This window comes from Centroberyx gerrardi, chromosome 11, assembly GCF_048128805.1.
Source record: "Centroberyx gerrardi isolate f3 chromosome 11, fCenGer3.hap1.cur.20231027, whole genome shotgun sequence".
Taxonomy (NCBI): domain Eukaryota; kingdom Metazoa; phylum Chordata; class Actinopteri; order Beryciformes; family Berycidae; genus Centroberyx; species Centroberyx gerrardi.
The window spans coordinates 27,627,497-27,653,945 of NC_136007.1; the positions used below are offsets into that span (position 1 = coordinate 27,627,497).

Sequence of the window (26,449 nt, forward strand, 5' to 3'; positions counted from 1 at the left end):
AAATTCATTTTCTGGCCCATGCTCTGTTTTGGAAGAAATCCTCCCAACCCATTGGCATTGACACTTGATTCATTGAGAGAAAATGATTTTAGGGGGCATAAAGTTACAAATAAGTATCTTTGCAAGGACAGTTTCAAGGAAAAAGGTTCTGTGAAGCAGCTGGAAAACTAAAGGTCTAACTCTGAAGCTGGGAAGCCCTTTGGACGCCCGCTGGCCATGCTTTCTGAGATGTTTAGAGGGAGAAATAGAGGTAGATAGGAGAAGTTGGCACATAGGGATGAAAAACTCAAATATTACGGCACACACAAAGTAGTAATTAAGCTCTGTAGCCTTGAATGAGTCCCGGTGCAGTGTTCTTATCATCAAAAGAAAGCTATCAGAGCTTTGAGAGCAAAGGAGTAAAAAGAGCACACTCCATCACCCTTCACCCCGGCCACGAAATGTGCAATTCATAGTTACGTTATTTTTATCCCTGTTAAGAACCTGGTGAAACACTTAGAATGCAATTAACTTTAACTCAACTTTAACTCACTTTTATTCTTAGAATATTTAGGTTAATTAATTACTAATAGTTAATTTGTTCACTTATTTTTCTTTGTACATTTGTATGTTAAGCGACAGCCCCACCCAAAAATACTCCCAAAAATAAGTTGCAAGGCCAACCTGTAACATAAGTTTCACTCAGGATCCAGAAGAACTTAGGATCCATAGAACTTTAAGCTTTTTTGCCAGCGCAATATGTGACACAACCTGGTAAATTACATTTAATGGGGGAGCAAGGCTGTATTAACACAATTATATAACTAGCTGACAGACAGCTTGACAAGGAATGCATTAATGGTCTGATTTTCACATCTTTTTAAGGTTAAAACAAAAGAAAATGAGTATTAGCTAGTGACTCCAGGTCTACAGTGGTGGACTATTCACAAACTCCGACAGATGTATATGTGCTGAAAAAGTGAAATGTACACGTTACATAAAAAGTGGAGTTACAGCTTTGATACTAACAATGTTTAAAAGCCATTTCCAGTTAATTGGAGCACCAACGTAGAAAACACTTTTTGTCCCAAAAAGTGACAAGTAGTGAAAAAAAGCAACAAACCCCGAATGTCAAAGTATCCCTTCAAGTACTATATAATCTAAAATGAATTTAGCTTTGTGTATTGTCCCATGAATTTTACAACGAATGCCTTTTTTTTTTTTTTTAGGATAGAAGATATTTATCTTATACATAATAAAACCTTTGAGCTCTTCCCAAGCTATGAAAGGCAGGGGCAAATATTATGTGCTGGCGTAAAAACATGCAAAGATAATAACAGAGACTCTGTCAACTAATGAGAATAGTAAGAAAGCAATAATGTCAGGGTGGCAAGATGTGTTTGGTTTGCTTTCGGTCTCTCTGGATGCTCTGAATAAATCATGAAGCTCTCCCCTCTCTGCTCTGACTGAGTGACAATTTTCAATATCTCTGGCTCTTTGATGCTAAATCAATGCACAGTACAGCTGACTGTGAAACCACATACCACATACATGCACATTTACATTATCTAAACACTCAACAAGACTCCAGCAGTAGCCATCTGTGCAGTGCTGCCTTCTGTGGCTCACTCAATGAGTTTTACCCTATACAAAGTGTAGTACAGTGACAGCAACTGCCAATGGAAATCTTAAACTTGACCTCCGTTGCCTTGTGATTCCTCCGGTTCTCTCCCTGCACTGGGTTATGTTAACAAGAAGTCACTAAGGACTGAGGTTAAGGTACCAGCTGCCATTTTGTTATGGGTCACTGGGAAAGGTAATGCCCCATGACTCATTTCATAGGACTCACTTCCCCAAATCAACTATGGTGTTTGACCTCTGTGACAGAGAAAAAAAAGAAAGAAAGAAAGAGTGAATTCAAGAGAGAGAGAGAGAGAGAGAGACTTTTCCCCAGCAACTCTTCAGAAGCTCCCATCCTCGCTGTTGCCAACTTGGCAACTTTGTCGCTAGATTTAGCGACTTTTTACACCCACCCAGTGACTTTATTTCTCAAAAGTGACTAGCACGAAATCTAGTGACTTTTTCTGACCATGGGGAACAATGTTCATGTGTTGACGTCCAAAGCTTTTGGTGACACATCTGGGGTGAGTTTCCCACTAGCGAATGATCTTGAAAATTCACAACATAGTTCACGCACCATTTCAAGAAAGTTCTTGAAAATTTCACTGTTTCCCAAATATATTGAGACGACACATTTTAAAGATCAACTTCAACAATCCCTTCGCCGAAAGTCATTACAAGTCGATTAAAGGAATCATCAATTTTCTGAGCTGAAAGCAACCAGTGGAAGCAAGATTGCAATTTGATTCCATTTGTCACCTATAGCCTATAGGGCACAGAACACTCAATTTTATTCCTTATGACACTGTGGCCTACTGCTGTGTGGCGCAGCATGAGCCAAATGGACGAAAATGGACGAAATCGACTCTTTTCATTTGCAATATGGAATTAAAATTGATTATTATTAATTTCATGTCAGCAAATTGCAATTGAACCTCATGACTTGCTCAGCATAGGGTATTAAAGTCACAATTAAATGAAAAATGACTTTTTCCCCCCTCCGCCCTTCCCATCAAATAAAACCACCTATCTCTCCCTAACTGATATCCCATTGGTTTACACTTTTGAATGATCCCTCCCTGCATTATGTCACACCCCAGGAAATACATCAAATGAAGAGAAGATGCTCTCAAAATGTCATTTCATTGTGACTTTAATGTAGACTACAGCAGTGGTTCAGTCCTCAAGTCCTGATATAATTCACTGATAGAGCAATTTTGGAAAAACAAGGAAAAGGCAGAGCTGTAAATATGGTAGATAGAGGAGGAAAGGTAAGCAGGTCAGGAAAAATGTGACCTATCATTCTGAATTGACCTGGATTTGCTCTTAGATGGCCGTCTTGCAGTGCCTGTCCGGAAGGTGTATAATTTCCATGAGGTGTTTACTGCGGCTAGCCAGTCTATTCCATTAGTGTTTTTGTGGTGCGTCTTGAAAAGGTCTCTAAGGTATTCTGCGTGAGTCTCTGCTGGTTGAACAAAGCTCTGGAACTCTCTTAGTTAGCCCTGCCACTTTAGACCTTCAATTGCATTGACAATGCCCTGTACCTCAAACCCAAAACCTCAAACTGATAATTACTTTTTCGAAAATAAATAAATCAAACCCAATTTCAGTAATCCAGCACCGAGTTCCTACCATTAACAAAATAAGCAAAGCACTAGTGGCAGTAGCGTTGCACTTGTGTCCGTGCGTGCCATTATTAACAAGCCAAATTAAGAATGGGGAACTTGAGCCCAGTTGGTCTGCCACGGACTCAAATTAGTGATTGTTCCTTCTCCAGATAAGAGATGCCAGCGAACTTAATTAAACTGCTTACTTTAGATACAGGATGTAACCGGCCTAAGTGCTCGGGAGATAAGGGACAATTTATTTCAGCCCTCTGGCTTTAGCACCCTGAGCAGACCCATGTTAACCAGCGCTCAGCCAGGCACACAACCTTTTATCACAGCTTCTTTGTCTTTCATGCAGGTTTAACAGCGTGCCAAAGAGGACACCTGGACAAAAACAATTTGCGGACATTCTGGGTTCTTGCCCATGTGAATCAATGGCCAATATTTATTAAAACATATTACATATGAATGGCATGCCAAATTTATCCTGAAATTGTAATTTATAACCTGTCAAACATTTTTTAAATGTTACTACACTCGTCATTTTGTATGTATAAACTATTGAGCTTTCAGTGCACTAAGCATGAATAAGAGCTAGAGACACTCTATATTGCATGTCATTATGCATGGACATCTTTCTGTATCTGATCCTACAATAAGACAGCACACAGAAATAGTCCAGTCACTCACTTTGAAAACAGTAGGGAGGGAAGTTCATGAAGATTATAGACACAAGAAGAAAAAATGTACTTCACCATAGCACAAAATGACCATAATACTGTATATCTGTGTGGGTTTAATAACATTTTTGATCAATACCAATTAATTACTTCACCAGGTGCTGAGATTTCTGGCTTTCGGAACCTACTTTCCAGCCCGTACTCTGTTTTGGAAGAAACACTCCCTGCCTATTGGAAGGTCAAGACATTCCCAATCTTCCCCGATGCCAGTGGCAATTCCTTTGTGGTGAAAAGGGCAGCAACCTTGTGTGTCTTCCCCTGACAGAACACAGCCTCTTCAAGATTCCTAGGCCTCCTCATGGCTACACATGGTAACATGGCAGAGGATCTTGAAGCCTTGGGGCTTCCCAGCATTGATGTGCAGATCTACCTCACATGGACACACCCTGGCAATAACCGACCAATGGCCAAATTCTAAGGGAGCATATCTGACAGAAAAGCATGGGCGGACCTCAATGGACTTTTTGGGTTAACCACATCCCACTGGAATCCACCCTCCTACACCAAAGCAGTACTACAGGGGACTGTGCTAAGATACCTCAATAGACAGGTCTCCACACCTGACCTTGGTGATGTCACGTCTGGAGCTGGCCTTCAGAGTCAGGTGGCGATGAGGTGTCTGGTGTCGGATGCAGGACTGAATAAAACGGAAAGACCTATAGCCAGACCCCTGCGTGTCAGTGGTTCAAGGTATTTGGATAGTTGCAGCTGGGGTTGAGTGACAGATGCTCTTGGCAGACCCTTATGTAACTGAGCAACCCTATTTAGAGACCACACAGCTCACCCCGAGTCAAGCCTACTCAAATCATTCCAAGATAGGTTGCCACACCTATCAGGACATTCCGTCCTGCATATGAAATAAGAAGGAAAAAAACTGAAACCGGTAGAACCCTGAAATGCAGAACCCTCCTGGACTCGGACAAAGGATCCCTGAAAGAAGGAGGAGAGGGCTACATCCCCTTCTGGAAAGTCTAGTCTTGGTGTCGGACTGGCAAGCAAGAAGCAAGCAAGAATATGCTCATCTGACTGAAACGCCTGTCGACATATGTGAAAGTTTGCCTCTCTGTATCTTTCAGCCAAGAAACCTTTTGCCACTGTTCTCAGTGCTTAAGCACCAACCTCACCGTCAGAGAATAAGGCCAAGGACTGCTTCTGTCAGTATTAAATAAGGCTCTCAGGCACATTCCCAGAGCACAATTCAAGATCCTTGAAAATGTCTTTAGTGCTAGGCTGGAACAACAAGGTGCTGGAGCAAAGTACTTTGAAGACGCGCTACCTCTTTGAGTACGACCTCACCATAACAAACAAGACTTTTCCAGCAGAAGTGCAACTATAAAACGTCATGGACACAGCAATTCAGAGAACAGTGCAGGCTCTGTGGACCAAGTCATGGAAACAGTTCTCTCAGCCATGACCACAGCAGCCTGCCTGACCCTTCTGAAGGGCTAAGGCAAGAACTCTGAGGTGGGCTGAGGACATTGAAGTCCTATTCATCCAGCACTTCCCAGCAGGTCACACCATTATGGTAGAACTGCCTGAGCGTCCATGACCAGCCATCCTTCATCTAGCAGCTCTGTGCTTACCAGTTGATGGCCACCAGTTGGTGTGGCTACATTTATATGGTAGTCATTTTATTACCTCCCTGTCTCAGACTTACCAGTCACATGCTCTGTTAGTAAATACCTAATGTTACAAGTCGGTCATCAAATTACCATCTACCATCTACTATCATAGGCTAGATTTTCAGGTTAACTACAAATCATGAGCAAATCCAATAAAACAGCAAAAGCTGCGCAGCATTTTGTTTAATAGTAATAATTTCCTGGCATATTCTTGATTTATTAACTTAGCCACTGTAGATTAAGATGCAGACCAAGATAGTTTTTAATTTTCAAACTGGGCAACTGACCCAGTATTGTAATTTTTGTGATTATTATTGGTATTGTAGTGAACCTGCCAGGCAGGGTTAGATTCAGTGTTAAGTGAACTAATACCAGAGTCAAGCCAGCCACAGTAAATAAATAGGACTTCTGGTCAGGTAAAACAAATAATAATTATTGACAAATATATCATGTTTTTTTTGAGTAATCCGAAGTACTACAGTGAGTAAACTAAAATACAATTGTTGTTTGCTGCCACACATAAAATATGCCATGTTTTGTTGGATATGTCAATGGAAACCTGGCTATTGTTCGATGACATTGAACTCTACATTGCACTTATGGCTGGCAGCCCTAAGTGGATTAGTCTTAAAGACACCGTGCACAAACTGTGCATGCAACTGGTGATTGAGCGAGTCCATGTGGATGCACAGTGCTCTGTTGGTGACCTGATTTGCATAAAGTTCTTAGTGAACTCTTTCTGTCCTCTTTGCGCTAATTGCACAAGTGGCTGAGGTGAGAAGAATTATGCGATGCGCCCACACAGCGCAGTCCCAGTAAATCAGGGCCTACTCTGCTTTGTGTGGATTCATAAAGACATGCAAAAAAGAAGCAAGCTAAATGAAAAAGTTGAGTGTGGCTCCCTCCTTGCCCTTGATACAGCTGCCATGAGTGAGTACAAGAGCTCATAATCAACACTTAAAATGCGATTGAGTGGAGACATTCTGCCCTCTGGGCCATATCAAATACATAAGGTGTTTTGAAACCCATTTGCTACTTGTATTCAGACTCCAACCTTGGATTTCCAATGACCAAAAAGTTCCAGCAATAAAGAGCTCAATTTCTTTGGTAGGAGATGAACAGTCAAAGGCCATGTGTCCTTTTGGCTTATAAAAATGGAGGAGAAGACAATTGAATTGAATCATTTCTGGAAAAAAATCATTGTGATGATATGATATTTTTGAGTTTTTACTAAAGAGATCAAAGAGCTGTGATATGTTACCATGAATTTCTTCATTCATCAGCAGCCAAATGCCGTACATAGTACTGTGAGAATTGCCTCCTCAGCCACTAAAGCCCATTTAAAATAGCAATGACCTATGGCTCCAATATGCTTTTTTAGTCTTTGGACAAATGGCTAGACTGAATGCCTTTACCTTGCTTGACTGTGGAAGCATTTGCTTTGTGTGTGTCTGTGTGTGTGTGTGTGTGCGCGCGCGTGCGTGTGTGTGTGTATACAGTTCAGTCATATATATGTATGAGACAGGAAGGATTTCTGAGGATCTAATTAGCTTTAGGGTTCTCCCTAGTGGATCAGCTACCTGCTCCATCTCATGCCTTATTCAATAGGCCCACTGTCTCCAAGGCCACATAGATTACCCTGCCACACTAAAACAAGGGTCAATGGTCACAGGTCCATGCTCATAGGTCATTCTCATCCCAGCGGTATTGCGCAGAGTCACCAAGGCCCGGGGCCCGTGTTAATGTTCCTTGCCTCTATCTGGAGTTGTGAGCTGTTGGGGATATTACTCAATGACTGCAAATAGAATGCTTGGCTGATGAGCGAGGGAAAGTGGAGCAATTCATTGTACTTACTGACCATGAATACTGAACTATTTTAGGCAGTAGTCCTCTGCTCTTTTTTCAGCCAGTTGAGGCGTGGCTTTGACAAGTGAAGGTTTCCAATCCAAGTGGCAAACAAACTGGCCAATGCAAAACTTTTGCCTCTGCCATGGCTGATTACCGATCAGCTACACTTTAATTTCTGGTCTGTGATGTCACGACAGGTGAAATGTATTGCTAGATTGCTATATTTCAACGCTATCATATTAGCTTGGTTGAGCATTTCCAAAATGATGTCAAGCAAATAATTTAAAAAGGCGAGAGAAGTACTTATGGCAGTGGCATGCACAGACTCTGTCAGGGGCAGGAGCAGAAATGTGTGAAAGAAAGGGATCCAATATTGTTGAGATTCTGATATGAAATCATTACCTTAATAAAGCTTAAAGAACACACCTCCTTAATCTTAATGTAAAGAAAAGAGTAGTTTTAGTATCGACCACCTGATGGCTAATTATGAATATTATATATATGTATTGACATACATTTTAAAAATTGGATAGAAATTCCCAAAAACTGATAATTAAATATTGAATTATTACATGTCTACTTTCAATTTGGCCAAAAGTATTGCCCCCCTTTCACTTCCACCTCATGCAATATTTCAAGCACAATCAAAGCCCCCGAAAGCAGCAACATTGTGCCAGCCTTATTTGCATGACAGATAAATCAGGCGCAGAATTCCAGACAGCTTTAGTAGTTTCAGACCACAATGTCTGGCAAGCAGACCACAACACATGATGAACTACAGGGCATGATTTCAGTAAGAAATTGCCCATAGCACTTTTATTTAAAAAACATATGTCATCTACGTATATAAGTATTATAGTACTTGATGTTTGTCCTGTATCATTCTGTTCTATGGTAGACTGTTGATCAGTTAGATCTAGTTAGGTTTATTCTCTGCTTATTTGTTGTTACTTGTTTATTCTCTCAAAGTCCATTGAGACATGCATGTAATAAAGGACTATAGAAATAAACAAACTTCAACTTGAAGGAATGAGTGAGTATTTATGAATGTGCCGTGTCACTGTGTAGAGTTTTTGTTACATGTTATATGCAACTCAAAATATATTTCCTCATTTGGGAATATTTTTTGAATCAAATTGAGGAACACAGATTTATACTTTTTTTTTTCCCCTATTACAAAATTAAAAAACACATTCACGTTGATTCTCCAGCGTCTTGGGTATTATGCAACGCATTTCACTTCATGTATTAACTCTATTACCTCACTCTTGGGACAATGCCAGTAGCTTTGTGTGCAATTTCTATTTCCCAAAGCAGGCTGATTTGACTGGGATTAAATGTCAGGCTAATGTCTGAATGATTTGTCTCCTCCACCTTCTAATCAGGAGAAGAAAAAAATCTAAACAAATGGTAGCCCTCTTATCTATAATTAATCATTTTAATGGACCCCAATCGCCAACATCTTAACCCCCCCCCCCCCCCCCCACCTTCCATTGCTCTCCCCATTAAGCAACCAGTTTAAGATTAGTGGGTAAAAATGCAGCTAATGAGGGAGTTTGGAGCAGGGGTGGTGGGATAATGAACTGATACCTCTGGAATATATCATGCTTTAAATAAGGGGGGGCTGGATCGATAATGGTAATCAGTGTTCTCCTTGCTTGCCCACAGGCTGCAGCTCTTTGACGCAGAGCCTTTTTTTTGTGAATTGGAGGGCTCCGATCGATTCAGGACCAAATGACAAACTGATGGAGAACAGATCCAGGAGGAGTTTTGTATTAGCAGATTAGCCTTTGATTTAAGCATGTATCGCTGATTTATCTCTGCCTCATCTATATACAGTTTTTATTATTTTGCATGTCTGCTGTTCGGCTGAATTTTTCTTGTACGCAAAGATGCCAATCTTCTCCCTGGAATGCAATGATGCCTTCTATCATGGTTCCCACTGAGTTACAGAACTGAGCCTGGTCTCCCGAAATTTCGTGAAATGAGCACAATGTCTTGTCTGTCTATGAAAAGTGCGAGAAATACGTTTTCCAACCATGAAAGGATTATGTGAAGAAGGTGCGATTAGAAACAGGTGGTGGATGTGCGGATACTTTTGCCTTCAACTCTGGGTCCAATTCCCAACTCATGCCAAGAAGTTTTCTATTGTGAGTGAAGTCTTCATTTTTTTGCCAAAGTCTTTCTTATTTGACCAAAACCTTACCCTAACCAAAGTTGTTTTACTTGCCTAAACTTAACTGTTAACTAATCTTTTCACGTGACGAACAATAGAAAATTGTGTGTCACACCATTCAGCGCATTGTCACACCATTCAGTTTGGAGGAACGTAATGTTCACAGAATTCCACAACACAATCTGCGTTTCAGAGTTCGTGCTCATTTCACAAAATTTCATGAGACTGGGATGATTCATGATTCAGTAGAAGCATTGTGTTTCCACATAGACATTGAAGTGACACAGGAAGCGTAGACTTAGGTCTTACCCAGCACAGTAAGACGGGCGGGTCGGGATCTGATAGCTGCCTGGATGGCCTGGCACTCGAAGAAAGCGTCATCTTGCATCTCTGTCCTCTGGATCAAGAGGTGGTATTCCCCTTTACTGTGGTCTCCAACAATATCATACCGTGGGTAGCCTGCAACACCATGGTTGGAGTACACATTGTTAGCCGTAACACATCATACATGCATGCACAAGCATATTTGCACCACAACACATACACATACTAGCATCCACAAATACATCATATTTTAGGATTTTTTTTAAGCATAGCAATTACTAATTACTACTCAATGATTTAAAAAAAGAAAACACAACTGTGTGACAGTAGTGCAAGTCATTGGGTAACAAACCTAGTTCTCTCAGTATTACATTCAAAGTCTTTTCATACAGTGCTACTACTTGTTCTAGATATCACTACAGCAGCAGAAGAAACACAATACAGAATTACAATTAGTTTTCCAGTGAGTGAAGCCTTGTTATTTTGTCCTCCACATTTGGCCACATTTGTGTTCGATGGCGTTGGGCTGGTTGGTAGAGAGAGAGTTTTCTTTTTTCCAATAACAAGGAAATATAAAATGATTTAATTTGCCTCTGTGCATTAATTGAACGATTGCCGCAGCAGCGGGAATTATAGTACGTTCTGCCAGTGTAACTTAATGTGGAACAAGTCTTAATTTCTATTATACAGCAGGTCGTTTCAGCCAAACAACCTGACTGGTCCAATATGTGTCCCAATCATGCTGGAAATTCCCATAAAGCACAGATAGCCATGCTTTATTGGTTGCTATGCCAACTCTAGTGGTAACCGGGGGACTAGTTTTCTCCTGCCTTTTATTCTTATGTATGGACCGACTGTGTACCTCTTTCAAGAAAACTTCATACGGTATACATGTGGTGGTATCCGCTGTATGAAAGCTACGTCCTTGAGGACATTCTTTTACATTCCTTCCCTACTACTTGCAGCGCTGTGATTGGTACTTCAGTGCAGCTGATGCCATTGCATCACCTTCATTCCTATAATCACAGGAAAGGACAGTGTCTGGGGTATATTTACCTTAGAAAACAGATGATATTAGATGCCAAATACCACCCAGAGGTAAAAATGACAATGGCAATATAATATGTGTAATATTAATTACAGTTCTGCTTGCAATAGAATAAAGCATGAATGAAAATGAAAATACTGAATGACTTGTGGCAAAAGAACTATTGGATTACGTTCAGTTATACTATTGTATAGTAAAAGAACCCTGGTGTTTTTCTAGTTAGAGAAAAAGACATGTTCTGTGATACTCCAGAGATTACTTTGCAACCATACTAAGATACAAACAACACCAGAGCATAGCTAAGTAGGAGATCCTCTTTTAAAAGAATAAATGAATGTGTCAATCCTCTTATTGTATCAAAGAAGGGATGACTGGTAGCAATGTGAAGACCAGGCCTCTCTCTTTCTCGCTCCCTCCTTTTACCAGCACATGAACAGGTATACAATTTCCTTTCAGAATCAGAGATACTGACAAAATTGGATAATCCCTCTTCCATTCTCCAAAGTCCAGTCGATGGATACAGTTCAGACAGAGGGGAAGGGAATGGCGTGCTTGGTCAGAGAGAGGAATGAAAGAAGTGGCAAGAACGAGGGAGGGAGGAGGAGAGGGAATGAGTATGCATGCAGGTCAGCTTATTGAGAGAGAGAGAGCAAGCTGGAGATGGAGGGAGAGGGAGGAGGCGGAGAGGAGGGAGTCCATTAAAGCCAAATGGGCAAAGTAAATAACATTAATGCTTATTGATTCCATCTAAAATACAGCTATTTATTCTACTGACCAACAATCAATGGCTAGGGCACTTTGGAAGTCCCTCACTAACACTGGCCCATAGTAATAACACAGGACTTATGACAAATGCTCTGTCATTACCTTGGAATACAGCAGCTAATACGTTTTTATGGCTCATATTTAACTAAAACCACACTCCATCATTGGTAAATTCATGGTGAATTTGCTTCGTTGTTGTTTGGATATTAGTGGGTTATATACTGTTGATTTAATATTCTTAATACTTAAAAATGTAATACCCAAAAACACAAGGTTTTATGGTAGAAGGAGATGGATGTCGACGACAGCGGTTGCTCAAGCTTGGAAAGTCTAGCATAACAAAGTGAACTGAGGGTAAACCACAGTCTGGACCACAGTGCCTTATACACACTCCACCTGTATAAACTCTTTCATTTGCATTTTCTGTGAAGCAACATCATTAAGTATCGCTAATACACATCCTATGATCTGAGAGGAAGTAAATTTCCCCTTGGGGCTCCGGAAAGCACAAAGTAATCGGAATACATTTTGCTGAATAGATGTAAGAGAAACATTAGGAGCAGAGATTGTGTGGGAACGAATGGCTGGAAATAGAGAGGAGTGCCAATTAAAGCAAACAATGTGAAATAGCGCCTGTTGAAGGTGATGAATCTCTCAGAACTTCCCTGGACGGTGTTAGATCAGTGTTGATTTGCAGAAGAGAAGGCAGGAGACACAATAGGAGGAGAGAAGGGAGGAGAGGCAATAGGAGGAGAGGAGAAGGGAGGATAGTCGCCAGTGATACAGACCATTTACACATTGGGAGTTGTTGACCCGTGTCCTGCATATCAAGCTGAAGGATTGGGGATTGAAATGCAATACTGGCGCACAGGAAATGGGTTTTGAAAGGAAAGGTTATGGGGAGAGTTGAACTGTCAATGGTATAATACCGGAAAAGGACAGCACCGAGAAATGTAGCACAAACTTCTCCTGCCTCCAAAGCATTCATTGTTCAAACAAAGGATACACTCAGATTGTGCTAGAACTATTTCACTGATAAATGTGATTGATATTGTCTCTAGCTACTGTTAGCTTGTTAGCTAGCTAATATTCAGGTGAGCTAACCACGTGTGTCTTCTTGTTAACACAGCTGATTTGCACACTAGTTAATGTATTATTAGTGGAGTAGTTGCATATCAGCATTAATGCCGTGTTCAAGTCAAATTGTGAGAGGAGAAAGAACAGGATGACATCTCATTGCTACGACTTGGAGGTGTTCACAAGCCAGAAGAGTGTTTGACTCGTTGGAACACCCACCCTGGATTCAAAATCAACCATAAACGAAGCAGCAGACATTATCTGTGTCTCGTATGTAGAGTTGTTTGTATTTGCGTGAATGTAACTTAGAATTTAGATTTTTATTATCTTGCACTGCCGATATTGGTGGCTTCACTGCAGTGTTTGCCGCTGGTGTTGACACACTTTTGCGATTCGAGATGCCAAGTGGGGGCCCACAAAAAAATGCCACATGTCCTACTTGTAATTACCACTAGAGGGCTGACGTGAATGTTTTTTCCCAGTTGGCACTGCGTATTTAAGGTAAATCACATGACAACAATCTTTTTCCAGGTACCTCCCTTTTTCTTCAAAACTCTATACTTCAAATGAATTGTCCGCGCTTATAGTTTTGTGTAATTCTTTGGGACCTGCACCAAGAAAAAGTTTGCCACAGAAGCTAGTCCCTCGAATGAGCACATTGTCTACTAAGCAAATCTCCCTTTTTCCTTGCCTGGTTGTTGTATATGTTGCCATTATTTGTGAACAGTCAATTCTCCAATGGACCTCCATGATGGCAACAACTGTAGTTGATAGGAGACTGGTGACACAGCTGCAAAGCCTCTATTATACTATCATCATCACCATGATGACGTTGACACCTTTAGGTGATTTTGCACATTTTCACTGTACGGGCAAGCCTGTATGTTTACTGTACGCTTTCTAACTTGTTGCGTTGTTGGATTGAAGTAAGCAACAAGTATCAAAACTGCAAATACATCTTTTGGAAAGTTTTCCATTCTTCATTTTTCCATGAAGAATGCACTCTTTAGGAAAAAATTCTCTGATGTAATGTCTTAGAAAATCAGAGGTCGGCTATTTTTCCTATCTGACATTTTACAGGCATTTCATATTGAGAGCTATAAAGATAACAACAGAAGCTATTGAATGCTGTAACTTGACTATTAATCGAATGTTTTGCAGCGATTTGGTGTTCAAAAGTTGTGCCAGGGTCTGCTGATATGGCCTGGTATGGATGAGTGCAGGCACCTACTGTGTAACTGATATATCAATAGCAGGCACCAGAAATGAACGGGCTGAGTGGAGGGAGCTCACAGCCACAGTCCCGGGGAGGCAAAGGCCAGGCGCAAAGTGGAAAAATGCCCTCACACTGATTAAGAGACGGGATCGCGGAAAGCAGACGATGCTGGGAGACTGAGTGAGCTTGAGTCTAGGATGACAATGACAGTTGAACTCTCCCCCATCACCTTCCCTTCAAGAGCCCATTTCCACTGCGCTGGCATTACATTTCCATCTTCATTCCCTCATTGACTCTAGCCTCTAATTTAAATTACTGTAATATGCTACTTCAGTGCCCATACAGTCAATGGTGTTTAGTTTTGCAAGTGCTATTATCTTTTAGTGCTAATATCTTTTTAGATCCAAAAGGGTCATATTTTTTTTTCTCCCTTTCTCCCGTTCCAATAGGCTAGTTATAATAATAACCTGTTTAAACAGCAGTGCGGTGTCAGCAGGAAGGGCTCTCATCTGTTGTCCTGGCAAAAAGGCCAATTACACTGTCACCTCAAAACAAACACTCACAGTTCAAGGGGAAGAGAGAGAGCCTTTCCAGTTCACACAAGTCCTTGTCATTGATGTGCAATCAAGAATGAAGTGCTGTTTACTCCGTGACGGGCATGCACATGTGCACAAACAAATGCATGTACGCACATGCATACATAGGCGCGCACCGACCCGCGCACACACACGCACACAGAGCTCCTGTCTTCTGTGTGTCTGTCTACCTCTGCCAAGCTAAGTCGATAGTGATGTTTGGTTAGGCACCGGTGGGTCCCTGGGGGCCCGGTCATTATGACTTCTTTCAGTGACACCGGGGAAAGGCCCTGGAGTGAGATAGAAGAGATGTAATGGGAGGGAATTGTCCTCCGAGGCCCAATTAGGGGAACACTGCCTATGACAAAATGGGAGCCGAGAAAAGAGGCCAAGGCAGACGGAGTCTTCTGGGGAATACATCATGTTAACATGCTAAAATATGACTGCATGACAACGCATACCTAGCACTGTTCAAAGCGTTCAAAGAAGCAGCGTCGAGAGAAATTTCCCTGCTTTTATATCGCCCTAGCGATGGAGTGTGTGTGTGTGTGTGTGTTGTGTCTCCAGTAATGCTGTAGCTGGCAAACTTGGAGATGAGGTCTGCTGTTATTGACCTAACCCTCCACATAGACAAACACACTCCACTCAGAAGGCTGATTGGAGGGAATCATTTCCTCAGGCAGCTCTGGTCTTCAAAACAGCCTGGGGAAAGATGGGGGGTGGGGGCGAGGGGGGAGGAAGTTGCGGGCGGTTTGGAAAATGAGCAAAACACGATTAACCATCTGCCAGAGGAGCAGATGTTGTGATAAATTGCAACTTTCAAATGTTGACTTTCTGTAACCCAGTTGGACGTACTGATGAGGAGGTTTTCCACATTTCTGCACACCCAGACGCGGAGACGCCTGTCTGCTGCGTGGAGAAATGAAGGACGAGCGCGTTCCCAACGTGCGATACGTCCCCAACACACTCAGCCAGACGAACGCCGCTCAAATAAAGGCACCTGGCAAAGTGTCATTCAACATATGCAACCAAACAAGAAAATATCCACTATGGGTTTTTATCTGAATTTATCCGCAGAATAACAGAATCTCAAGAAAAACAGAAAACATGGACCATTTAACAAGTGTGCACAACTGGGTGCAAGTTGTTCCAGCCTAACAAGATAGCTTGACTCAAGATCAGGCTATAATATGGAGTTAGGGTTACTGACTGACACCCACAACGCAGGTACATAATCAGCATGAGGGAACATTAGGGTCAGCCATGCTATGGAGAAAAAAAAGCGTCAATTCAGTTTTTCGAAGTCAGACGACTAGATATCACTATAGAGGCTTTGCAGTTGCAGATACCTGGACAAGATCATTGTGGTGTGGGTAAAGGTCAATTCAGTAATGTTGTAAGCAGTGTTGGAACGCACCCCAGCGGTGTTCAGGGAGTAAAATCGGAGGGGGATGAATAATTGAAACGTTTCCCAATCCAGCTGAAAGGTTCCAGCAAAAAGCAGGTTAAGATTCTTCTCAGTGGCCGCAGACATGAGCGAAAATCAAGGTAAATCACAATAATCTTTCATCTCAAACACAGAAACTCGGGCGTCTCCGAGATCGTTAAAATGCTGCATAGAATTATTTTGCTTGCTTGTGGTTCAAACCGTCATCTCAAATGAAATTGATGCCTTCACAACTGTTGCAATAATATTATATCAAATGTGCAAGATGGTGTAACATCTCGGAGACGGCCGAGTGTGTGTTTGGCAATGGCAATTTATTACACTGACAGGTTCTATTACATTTTTGACTTGTGTATTGGAATGTTTTTATCAGTTGCTACAAGCATGCAAGACAAACCAACAGTCATGCACATGCAGCCAGTCAGACGACACAGATGAACTGTGAGACATTACCTGACACGTCCCTGTTAACCCCCAGGGCCATGCCGTCCCGAAGCCAGAGCACCATACCGTGGTATCCGGGGATGGAGCAGGGCAGGGTGACCGGCTGGCCCGCCACCACCACCAAGTCCGTGGGCTGCTGGGTGAACACAGCGCTGCTCCCTGGAAGAGTGAAAACAATGGAGTGATTAGCTCAACTCATACGATACACAGCATCATCAGGACAAAAACTGACACCAAGCAAGCAGCAGGTAAGCTCTTGTAAGCATCTGATTAAGAAAAGGTTGTAGCCTTGATAAAAAATTACACAAACACTGGACAACTCCACTGTTACATAGCTGTTAGGTCAAGTCAGGCTTGTAAAATTGCCTCTAGCACTGAAGGAAATAGTACCTAATGAATTCAACACCGCCAAATGAAAGCCTACAGTATAATCATTAGGGCTACCGCTGTTACAAAGAGAAGTTGATATCCTCACACCAGAACATTGCAGAACATTAAGAATCACAATATTATTTAATTGTGATATTGTTGCATCGCGGCAATGCTTTATCAGGAGCCCTCTGGTGAGATTCCCACCCCTGAAAGGCACATAAATCAACACTTCATTTGTAGGCACATGGGAAACAGAAGTGTTTTGCAGCACTAGATTGGCCTGCAGCTGGAAACTGGAGGGAAACTCACAGAAATGTGTGTTATCGACAGATCCTAACCCCATTTAGGAGGCATGTTGAGTGGCAGACTGTCCATATGGCTGGCCAGGCAATTGCCTGGGGCCACAAGGCATCATAGGCCTTTGGAATTCACATAATTTTGTTCAAATAATTGTTCCTATTTAATTTTTTCTGGAGTTATTCTCCTTGGCCTCCTGTTTTCATATTCAGGCCCGCCTTATATGTCCCCTGCCAATGGTTGATCTCCCCCTCAGTCACCCCTCTTTAACTTTATTACACTCGTATAGTTGAGCAGCAGCAGTAAGAACTGGATGAGATGCTTGAATGTCAGAAATTAAAGGACAAGGGGACCAAGGTTAACAAGGTTGTACTGGGGATAAAAGTCTCCAAAAAGTAAATATATCCATAGAATTGGATAATCATCCATAAAAAGGCTGACAGTCTTATTTTATGATCACATCTTAATATTGCTAGTAACTTTAACAGTAACCTGCAACATGCTTTACTTCCATGCCAGCCATTAGTTTATAAGAGTAGACTAGGTGCCAGTTTTTTTGGGAAGGAAAGTTTTGTTTGTCAGTTGTACTCCACTGAGCTTGTCATAATAATAAACAGCTATAAGTTCAATTTAATGGACTATTCTAACTTGACAGTGTGCTTCGTGTGCAGAAACGAGAAATGCCCAAAGCAGAGTAAAAAAGAAGACAAAAATGGAATAGATGATTTTTAAATTAAACAAATTTCCAAAAAGGTAACATTGCCAATGAATCAGAAGACAAGACCAACAAGACAGGACAGCTTGTAAAAATAGAGCCAATCCAGATTAGAAAATATTGCATTCCCTCAAAATAAAGACATTTACAACTGACAGATATAAGAAATAGTCAGAAGATCATACTAATCCATTCTAAATGTGCTGATTAAATCTGTTATTTACTTTTTCACCTTTTGGAAGAAAATTACTGGGGCTTGTTTACCAGAGAAGAGATGGCTTGTGCACATAAAAAACATAAGGAACCATTTCAAAGCACACAAGCAGCAGTATCATCATGAAAATATGAGTAGTTGGTGCAACCCAGAATAAAGTTGAATAAATTGATGCATTAAAACTGTTTAGAGACGACTACTTGCTCTTCTGTCATTTTGACTGTGTCGTGTTTGACCATCACATCTTTCAAGAGTAGAAATTTAAAAGGAACACAGAGGAACTGATAAAAGAATTCACCATTGCTAGAGCCTGGGTGGTGAGATTTAACATTTACATTGCTCTTATCCAATGTGACTGAGCCTGAGGACTTTTGTTTACAGGACAGTCTCTCTAACCACTAGGCCACACTGCCGCCCCCCTTTAACAGCAAAGCCAGCACCTCCCGCTTGAAGGTAAACAGACAGTCTTCTATAAATATTGATGGAGAGGTCAGCTGTGGCTGTGTGGCTCCTTCCAGCCCAGCTCCCAGCTCCCAGTTGTATTTGTCATCAGTGCTGCTGGCAGGGGAAGTGAGGTGAAGCATGAAAGTAGTTACACTTTACATTTTCTTTTACTAAAAGTCCCTCTGTCACTATTGAGGCTTTGCAGTAGAGGACTGCATTGGGATTGGGATCCCATGGGTCCCGCGGGACCCAACGCAAATCTCGCGGGAGCGGGCGGTTTTAACGTTGCTGCGGGCGGGAGCGGGCGGTCAATAACACACACATTGCGGGAGCGGGCGGTAATGGTCAGAAATCCAGCGGGAGCGGGCGGGAGCGGGATTAAGAAAACCATACACAGTAAACTGTCTTATCTTTAGTCCTAGTGTCTACTTCAAAACACTCTGAGTTGTAGCTTATTGAGTTGTTGGCGGCGCAGTTTATAGCTTTAAGCTAGAAACACTAGTTTAAACTTAAAACTTCACTCAATAGAAACGTTTTGCTTTAAGCTAGAAAAACTAGCTTAACATTAAAACTTCACTCACAGCAGAAACTTTGTAGCTGTAAGCTAGAAAAACTAGCTTAAACTTAAAACTTCACTCACAATAGAAACTTTCATGGTGGGGAAATGTATATCTCTCAGTATAATTTGTTAGCTTCCACTCACTAGGTGGAAGGTAAATTAATTTGTAAAGCCTTTTAAGCCTTTAGTTAAATTTTTTTATTGTACTTAATAAAGACAAGCTTCAGGTAGCTCTTGATTAGCTAACAATGTTGTGTTAAATAATGAAAAAACAAGTCTTTGCATCAGAATTCAAAGGGTTAGCGTTAGCGTTAGCCACTGTACTGGACACAGTGTCACAGCTTGAGAATGCTAGAGCACTCTTAGTATTTGCTACAGAGTACATTTTGATTTTCTTCAAATGGGGCCAGCACAAAAAAACAAACCAACATTTTTGTCTCAGAGAAGAAATTGGAAAGCCTTCGTGGAGAAAGGAACATGCTTTCAAGGAGTCTCTGAGTTGTTAAAGTCACACAGAAAAAAACTTTTTCTCAAGGTTATTACCATCCAGAGTACACTGTGTCCAAAAGGCTTTTCAGAGGCCGCCAGTCTGAGATATTATTTGTATTTTCTTCATGAACCCCTTGCTCGACCCATCTTTGGTTGATTTTGGTCTTTTAATTCTGCAGGCACCACAACTTATGAGCTAGAGGCTTCCATAAACACCTAGACTGAAAATTAATTGATCATTCCTAAGGGAGGGAAGCATAGAGAAGAGGAACATGGCGTAATATTTGAGGTGAACAAGATTATTTCCCTGTCACCGGCTTTCCGTCCACAAACTGACTGTGCCAGAAGTCTCTATATTTACCCAAACACAAATGTTGCTTCTTCCATCCATGTTATAACCATTGCTTAAATTCACCATTACAGTATTTCCTCATTTCTTGTTGCTTGCATTGAGTGAAATTTCATAGCAGTCTTGCACAACAAGCATATAAGCTAATTTCAGGTTAGAAGACGGATGACATGTTGAATGTCACTTGTGCTGATAAATCATGCTGTTTTGCCGATGAGACCTCTAATGTTTACTGAATCAGTATAATAGCGCATAAATGATAAAGCCACAGTGAATTCCGGGAATGTTCAAGAAACGGGTAAAGTATTTGCCACGGTCTTCCGTGATTCATCCATTCCATTGAGCAAATACATGCTTTTTATCTCCCTACAGCACCTTCATTTTGTTTTTCCTCCTTAGGTCCTTGACTAGTAATGCACTAGAGCGTTTCGTATTTGTTTTGAACAGCACCTTATTTAATTAATAGGGTGTGATGATGACTTGCCTCTGTGTGGCATTATTTTTTTCCAAAGAAGCAAACTTAACATTTATTCAGGTGGATCCGACTTTAGGGGAGGTCTCGGGCTCTCAGGAGAAATTAAGGACGTACTGTACAATAACAACAACATTTGCTGGTCTATAAAGCAGTCTATTCCCTGTTTACCAGTGTGTCATGAATAGTTGATTAATATACCGGGTCCTACGTTTGCAGGGAATGTGTCTCCTTTGCCCTACATGCAGGAGCCAAAAAAACTGTCTGAAATCCTTCTACTACCATTTCCAGTCTTTGATAAACAATGCGCCGCCGCTTTGCTTCCGCCAGCATTAGCATCATTAGCAATATTCACACTGACACTGTGTGGGGCTGCAATTCCCGCATTCTCACTATACATATATGAATAATCAAGTCTGTGAGGTTTTAAATATGGGTTCAGCACACAAACAGAAAACAGAGGATCACAATAAGCGCGGAAGCAGCAAACAGTGTCAACAGGGACTTCAGTGGGGGGCGATCTATATATGTACATATCTGTGTATCCTTCCATCAAATTAAGTTTGTACATCTCTATGGGGCGCACTGTAATGTGACAATCTAACCTTGTCTTTTCCACTGCGTCTTCGCAACAGTGTGTCTGCACAGCAGGGCAAGCACTAATGGGAGGATGAATAGAACAAATGAATCTCATCATTACATCTCCCAGCTTCACAGTGGGAGAGGACGGTCTCAGTCAAATCAAAACAAATAAACATATCTCTTTGCAGATATTTTCACCTTGCTTTCCCCTCATTTGCCTGGAGGTCTCTCCCATTACTCTTCGATTTTCAAGTTGCCAAATTGCTCGGGCCACTCGGCGCAAAGGCAAATTGTGCCTGCGTAGAAATAGTTTCTTCTAGTTGTTGACTTGGAGATTGTTGACAGCTTAGATGGGTGCAATTTAGAGATAAACGACAACAGTGTAGTGTCTTGGTAAGCAGGAGAGCCACTTGAAGCAGAACTACTCCAAGGTAACCTCAAGTTTCCAGCCATGTTGAGATTGCCAGGGGAAAATAAAATATAACTTGCCGTTATTCAAAGTGAATGATATTTCAGGTCGTCAGTAGCAGTTACGTGTCGCACTGCATGTTGAGTCATAATTGTGCTGAGGATAATTGGTTATGACTGTGGTACAACAGAGTGTACTGAGGGTTAAGCAGATAATAAAGAAAGCCCAGGCAAAGCCGCCTGCTAGTAACTAAACTGTAGTCTACTTATGTGGATCTGCTCGGAAAATTGAAGGGCAGATCCCTCGACAAATCTTAATTCGGCTTCATACACATCTCAAGATCAGCGGCGCACTCGGCGCGATGTTTGCTCGCTCAATTTGCAAGCCATTGATGGGGGAATCGATCCTCTCATTGGCTCGCGGATTTACTGAAACGCAATTAAGCTTATGAGGGGCTCTCAATTCCCTTACCTGCCAAGAAGACTGAGGCGAGGGCGGGGGCCATTTGGCAGCTTTATGCCACTGTGGTCTGTGGAAGGTCTGCTGGGGAGATGGAAATGTGTTCCTTAAACAGCTTCAGCAATTTAGCAAAAGAGTGCTGAGAGCGATTTAGTCTCATTATGGTTAGCAGACTCCGCCATCGCTTCATAGAGCTCTGCTGAGACTCAGCACTGCCATGAGCTACGGCACAGGAGAGGACAGTCATGCATCCCTGTTCCCATTGTAGGCAGTGCAGCAGTGGAGTGAACATTTCATTCAGTCACTCCTAGATATATTGCCTGAGTAAAATGAGTTTACCTCCAAAAATCCTTTCATTGGTGCCCCAGATAATAACTTTCGAGATTTATTTTGTTCATTTTTTATTTTTTTTGTCGAAGACTGTTGAGTAAATTAGCTAATTCTACTGACTTCGTCTGTATCCCATTTATATCATATGAGCCTATCATCGCTGTCGGGTGAAAACCTTGTATCTTGCCGACTTTCCAGGAAACCAGCCTCGATTTGAGTTTTACCGCTGTGCATTTTTTGAGGCGATCAAAAAGCTTTTGAAAGGGCTTCGTAAGCCCAAGGATGGTAGAATCTCAACCCACATTTCCAATGAAGTTAAAACATGAAAATCGATGAAATCGGAGTTACAGGGTTTTCACCTGAGTCACTCTGTCTGAGAGAGCCTGGGAATATGAAAAGCCAGATACACTCTGAAAGGGCTGTTAACAACATAACCATTCATAACCATTCATAACCATTTTTCATTACTCCTTACAAATTAATCCTTACAGTGAGCTCTACTGTGTTTGAGAGGGCCGTTAAAGGGATATGAGCGCAGGGTTAAAACCAATGTGCTATTACCTCTGTTCAGTAGCTGTCAGTAATTTGAGAATTGTTAACAACTGTGACAAAATGGATTACATTTCACTGTCATTCCCGCCTTCCCTATTATTGTTATTGTGAGATGAGAATCAAAGTCTACCTATGAGAAGGAAATAAATGAAACAAACCGGTTTTGAATTAATCTAGCGTGCATAATAGAATTATTACAGCGGATTGCAATGGTCCACAAGCATTCCACAGTGCTGTGAAATATCTGCGGAGGATTTTCGACCTTACGCAGCCCCGGATGCTAAACGAAAACTGTTGAGATAGATAGGAAAAAAAACAACAAAAAAAAACAGCCAAGTCCCTCTAATCTTCTGTAAAAATGATAAAGAAAAGGAATACAGTACGTAACAAACACAAAACACTGTGTACTGACTCCCCTGGGTCTCCCTGTGAAAAATGAAATTGTTTGCTACTGTATGTCGCAGACAGGCCTTGATAGATCACAGTGTGGGTTTTGAAAAAAGACACAATGTGGAAAATTGTCCTTCCTTTCAGGTCTCTTGAGTTTCTCAGCTCCCCGCACTGGAAAATAAATGTGTCTTCCCTGGCTTCGACAAGGGTAGAGGGTAAAAAAGGAGGGGAGGGAAAATGGATCTAGAAGATCTTTGATTCATGGATTGATCCTTTCTCTGTATGAACAAAAGGCTCGCAAGCACAGCCTAAGGCAGAGAACAAGACGGAGGTGCGTGCGTGTGTGTGTGTGTGCGTGTGTGTGTGTGTGTGTGTGTGTGTGTGTGTGGGGGGGGGGGGGGGGGGGGGGGGGGGTAAGAAACCCAAATAGTACCAATCAAAAAATGAATTCCACTTCCCAACTTCTCCAGATGAAAAGCACACACTTCTGCGCTCTATTGCAATAGGAGAATTTTAATGCGGCGTACTCTGTGTTCAGCCACATTGCCGTTGCGCTCGCACACTGTGCTGCAGCGCCGCAGCTTCCATCACTGGTGCCTTTATTGCTGCGAAGCCAGAGGTTTACTGTGCTTACAGAGTGTGCAGAGAGAAAGAGAGGTATTGAATGCTTGAAGCCCCTTTCCATTATTCTTTCACAACACCGAACTTTTACCATCGGAGACCGGGAGTAATGGAAAGATTGTATGTGGGGACGTGCGCAAGGTGGGATTGATTGCCAAAGGAGATGAGGGGAGAAAAACTAATCTCGCCCATGAGATGTAGTGAAAGACCAAGCCTGCTGTATGGAGTGTCAAAAGCCGCTTCTGTGTCCATATCTGTTGTCATTTCTTGTTATCTTAGTGGAACAACATTTCACAGCAATTATGGCCAACCACTTCCTTTAAGATTAACTACTTTGTTTAGGAGAAAAGCGTGGACATGACAGCCTTGAGCTTCACTTAGAGCTTTGAGAGTGACGTTTTCTGACTTGTGTGTATCTTGCCGCTTCGTTTCCCAGTAAATGAATGTGAATTCACCATACTTTTTAAAGTTTGGATTGGATTGGAGGTATTTGATGTATTTGGGAGATGCAGGTTGCCGAGGGGTTCCCTGTGGATGTCAGCAACACATAACTGTGTTCTTTTCATATTTGATAATATTGGAAAAATAATGCAGATGAAATGAAGCAAAACACACACAAAAAAAGTTGGCTATGCTTTTCTTCAAACTTTGAATAAGTTATTATTATGAATATACCTTAAAACCTTTGCTTATGAAAGGAATATGAAACCATCTTTATTTTTGAAATATACAATATAAGATGAGTTAACAATGTTTAAGCAAAATAGATTCATAGTGATTTGTAATGGAGTCCTACATTTAATCTTTACTTAATTGCCATCTCAGTAATTTTAAGCAAATTTAAGGTGCCAAAGTAGTGGAGAGTGGGGCTAGTTGTCACATGGGTAAGTTGTCTCAGTGGCTTTATTTCTGAAACTAAAAAAGTTATTGTACCTGATGTGTGGTGGATGTCCATTTCTGAGATTAAGTATATTGTTTTCAATATGAATAAGAATATGTTTTTCATGTTGTTATGGTATTTATACTTAAAAGGAGATGGAATTGAGTGCATGAACACAGCACACACGCCCTGACATGGGGCAAGTTGTCACAAGTAATAACTTTTGCTTCCAGTAAATTAATCAAAATGTAAAAATGCCATTTTTAGAGAAGACCTTAATCTTCTAGGCACTGCTGAGAAATACACCAATGAGTAAAAAGTGTGACAACATGCTCCGGTCTCCCCTACAATAATTCCTTTTGTGCCGGAAAATGTAATTCGTTTTCGCTTGTACTGTAGAACAAGAGCAAATCTTCCAATTTTGGATGTTTATTTTGTCCCGTTGCCTAATGCGGGGCAGAGTCTGATGTGAGACAGAACAGGAGATGGTGAGTAAGAATCAAGAGTCGCTGGGCCTACATGGTCTCCATTCATTGAAAGAAAATCTGTCCCTGTTTTATAAAGATAAGAAGGAGCAGAGGAGGGGAATGTACAGACAGAGACATCAAAATCTTCAGTCAGTGAAGCTTGTGCGCCTGTTGGTACATTCGTGTTAATGTCAGGGCCGCTTGATTTGTGGTCACATAAAAAAAAAAACAATAATGAAGTGAATAAACAGATAATGTCATTGCACTTTTATATAGAACAAAACCAACACAACCCTTCACAGCACTTATCTGCTATCTGGCAACTCTCCTAATAACTTGTTCAGTCCCTTGATTACGAGTCACTGGGGTCAATCATTACCCCCAATCCACTAAAAAGATCAGCTCGAAATGAATTACTTTTTTTTTCGTCAGCCGCACACCGCTGTTGTTCTGATTTCCTGTTCTTCCCCTTGCAAAATTCAAGATTTTCTCTGCAACTGCCGTGGGTGAGAGCTAACATGAATCCTGTTCCGTTTGTAATAGACTCTTCAGAAGGAAACCCAGGCAAAATCAACCGCGAAGAAAACACGCCGGCTTCGCTCTCGCGCATTCATCCAAACCCGGTGTGACTGATGATGAAGCCATGAGCCGACGCCTGTGGTGTCTGTCACTCTGATTGATAAGACAACTGTTGTGGTGATGGACGAAAACGGATGCTGTCAAGCCTATAGTGCTCTTGAAGCAGAGAGAGAGCCTTTCTCATGTTTGGATAGAGGTCACATACAGTGGTCTTAGTGATATATCAAAAAGGATATTGTCACCAAGTATGGCTGTTGCATTGTGACTTATCAATCCCTGAAAATAATAATTCACGCCTTGAAACTATTTGATGAACAGGAGAACATTCAAATCATTTCAAAAACAGAAAAAAGGAAGAAAACCGCCTCTTAACATTCAGCAAAGGACTGGCATACAGTTTGCAGTGCCCTCAAACGTCATGTTGTGACATTGGGATTGAAATATGTCTGTGTTGCAACGGCTGCTGGTGTTGAAAACATGACAGTCGATGAAGGACAGCTATTTGTAGGGGAACAGGGACGCTATTGTGTTACACCACTGAGCGTCGATATGTTCCGGATACGGTGGCTCGGGTCCTGCATTTGCGGTCTGTCGGCAGGCTGCGCAGCTGATCTGCGAGGGGTAAGAAAGAGGTCATATGGCTGGGCAGACAGTAACTGGGGTTGTACATCATGTAACTGGAAGCGCGCAGTGTATTGGACAGCTCCAGCCAAGCGGGGGTTAGGTACACTAGTAATCTTCTGAGCCACAAAGACCATCAGAAGCCCCCTTTGCACTCTGC

At 41.7% G+C, this 26,449-nt stretch overlaps 1 protein-coding gene across 1 annotated transcript in view; it reads right to left on the reverse strand.

Moving 5' to 3' along the window:
- Window positions 1-21,895, reverse strand: part of LOC139931375 (kin of IRRE-like protein 3) — a 78,717-nt gene extending 56,822 nt beyond the window's left edge. Inside the window, exons 1-3 of the mRNA XM_071924865.1 lie at window positions 21,862-21,895; window positions 16,498-16,647; window positions 9,902-10,051 (exon numbers count right to left, since the gene is read on the reverse strand). Of these exons, the coding sequence (XP_071780966.1) occupies window positions 9,902-10,051; window positions 16,498-16,647; window positions 21,862-21,895 (334 nt within the window). The remainder of the gene's footprint in view (window positions 1-9,901; window positions 10,052-16,497; window positions 16,648-21,861) is intronic.
- Window positions 21,896-26,449: the final 4,554 nt, after the last annotated feature.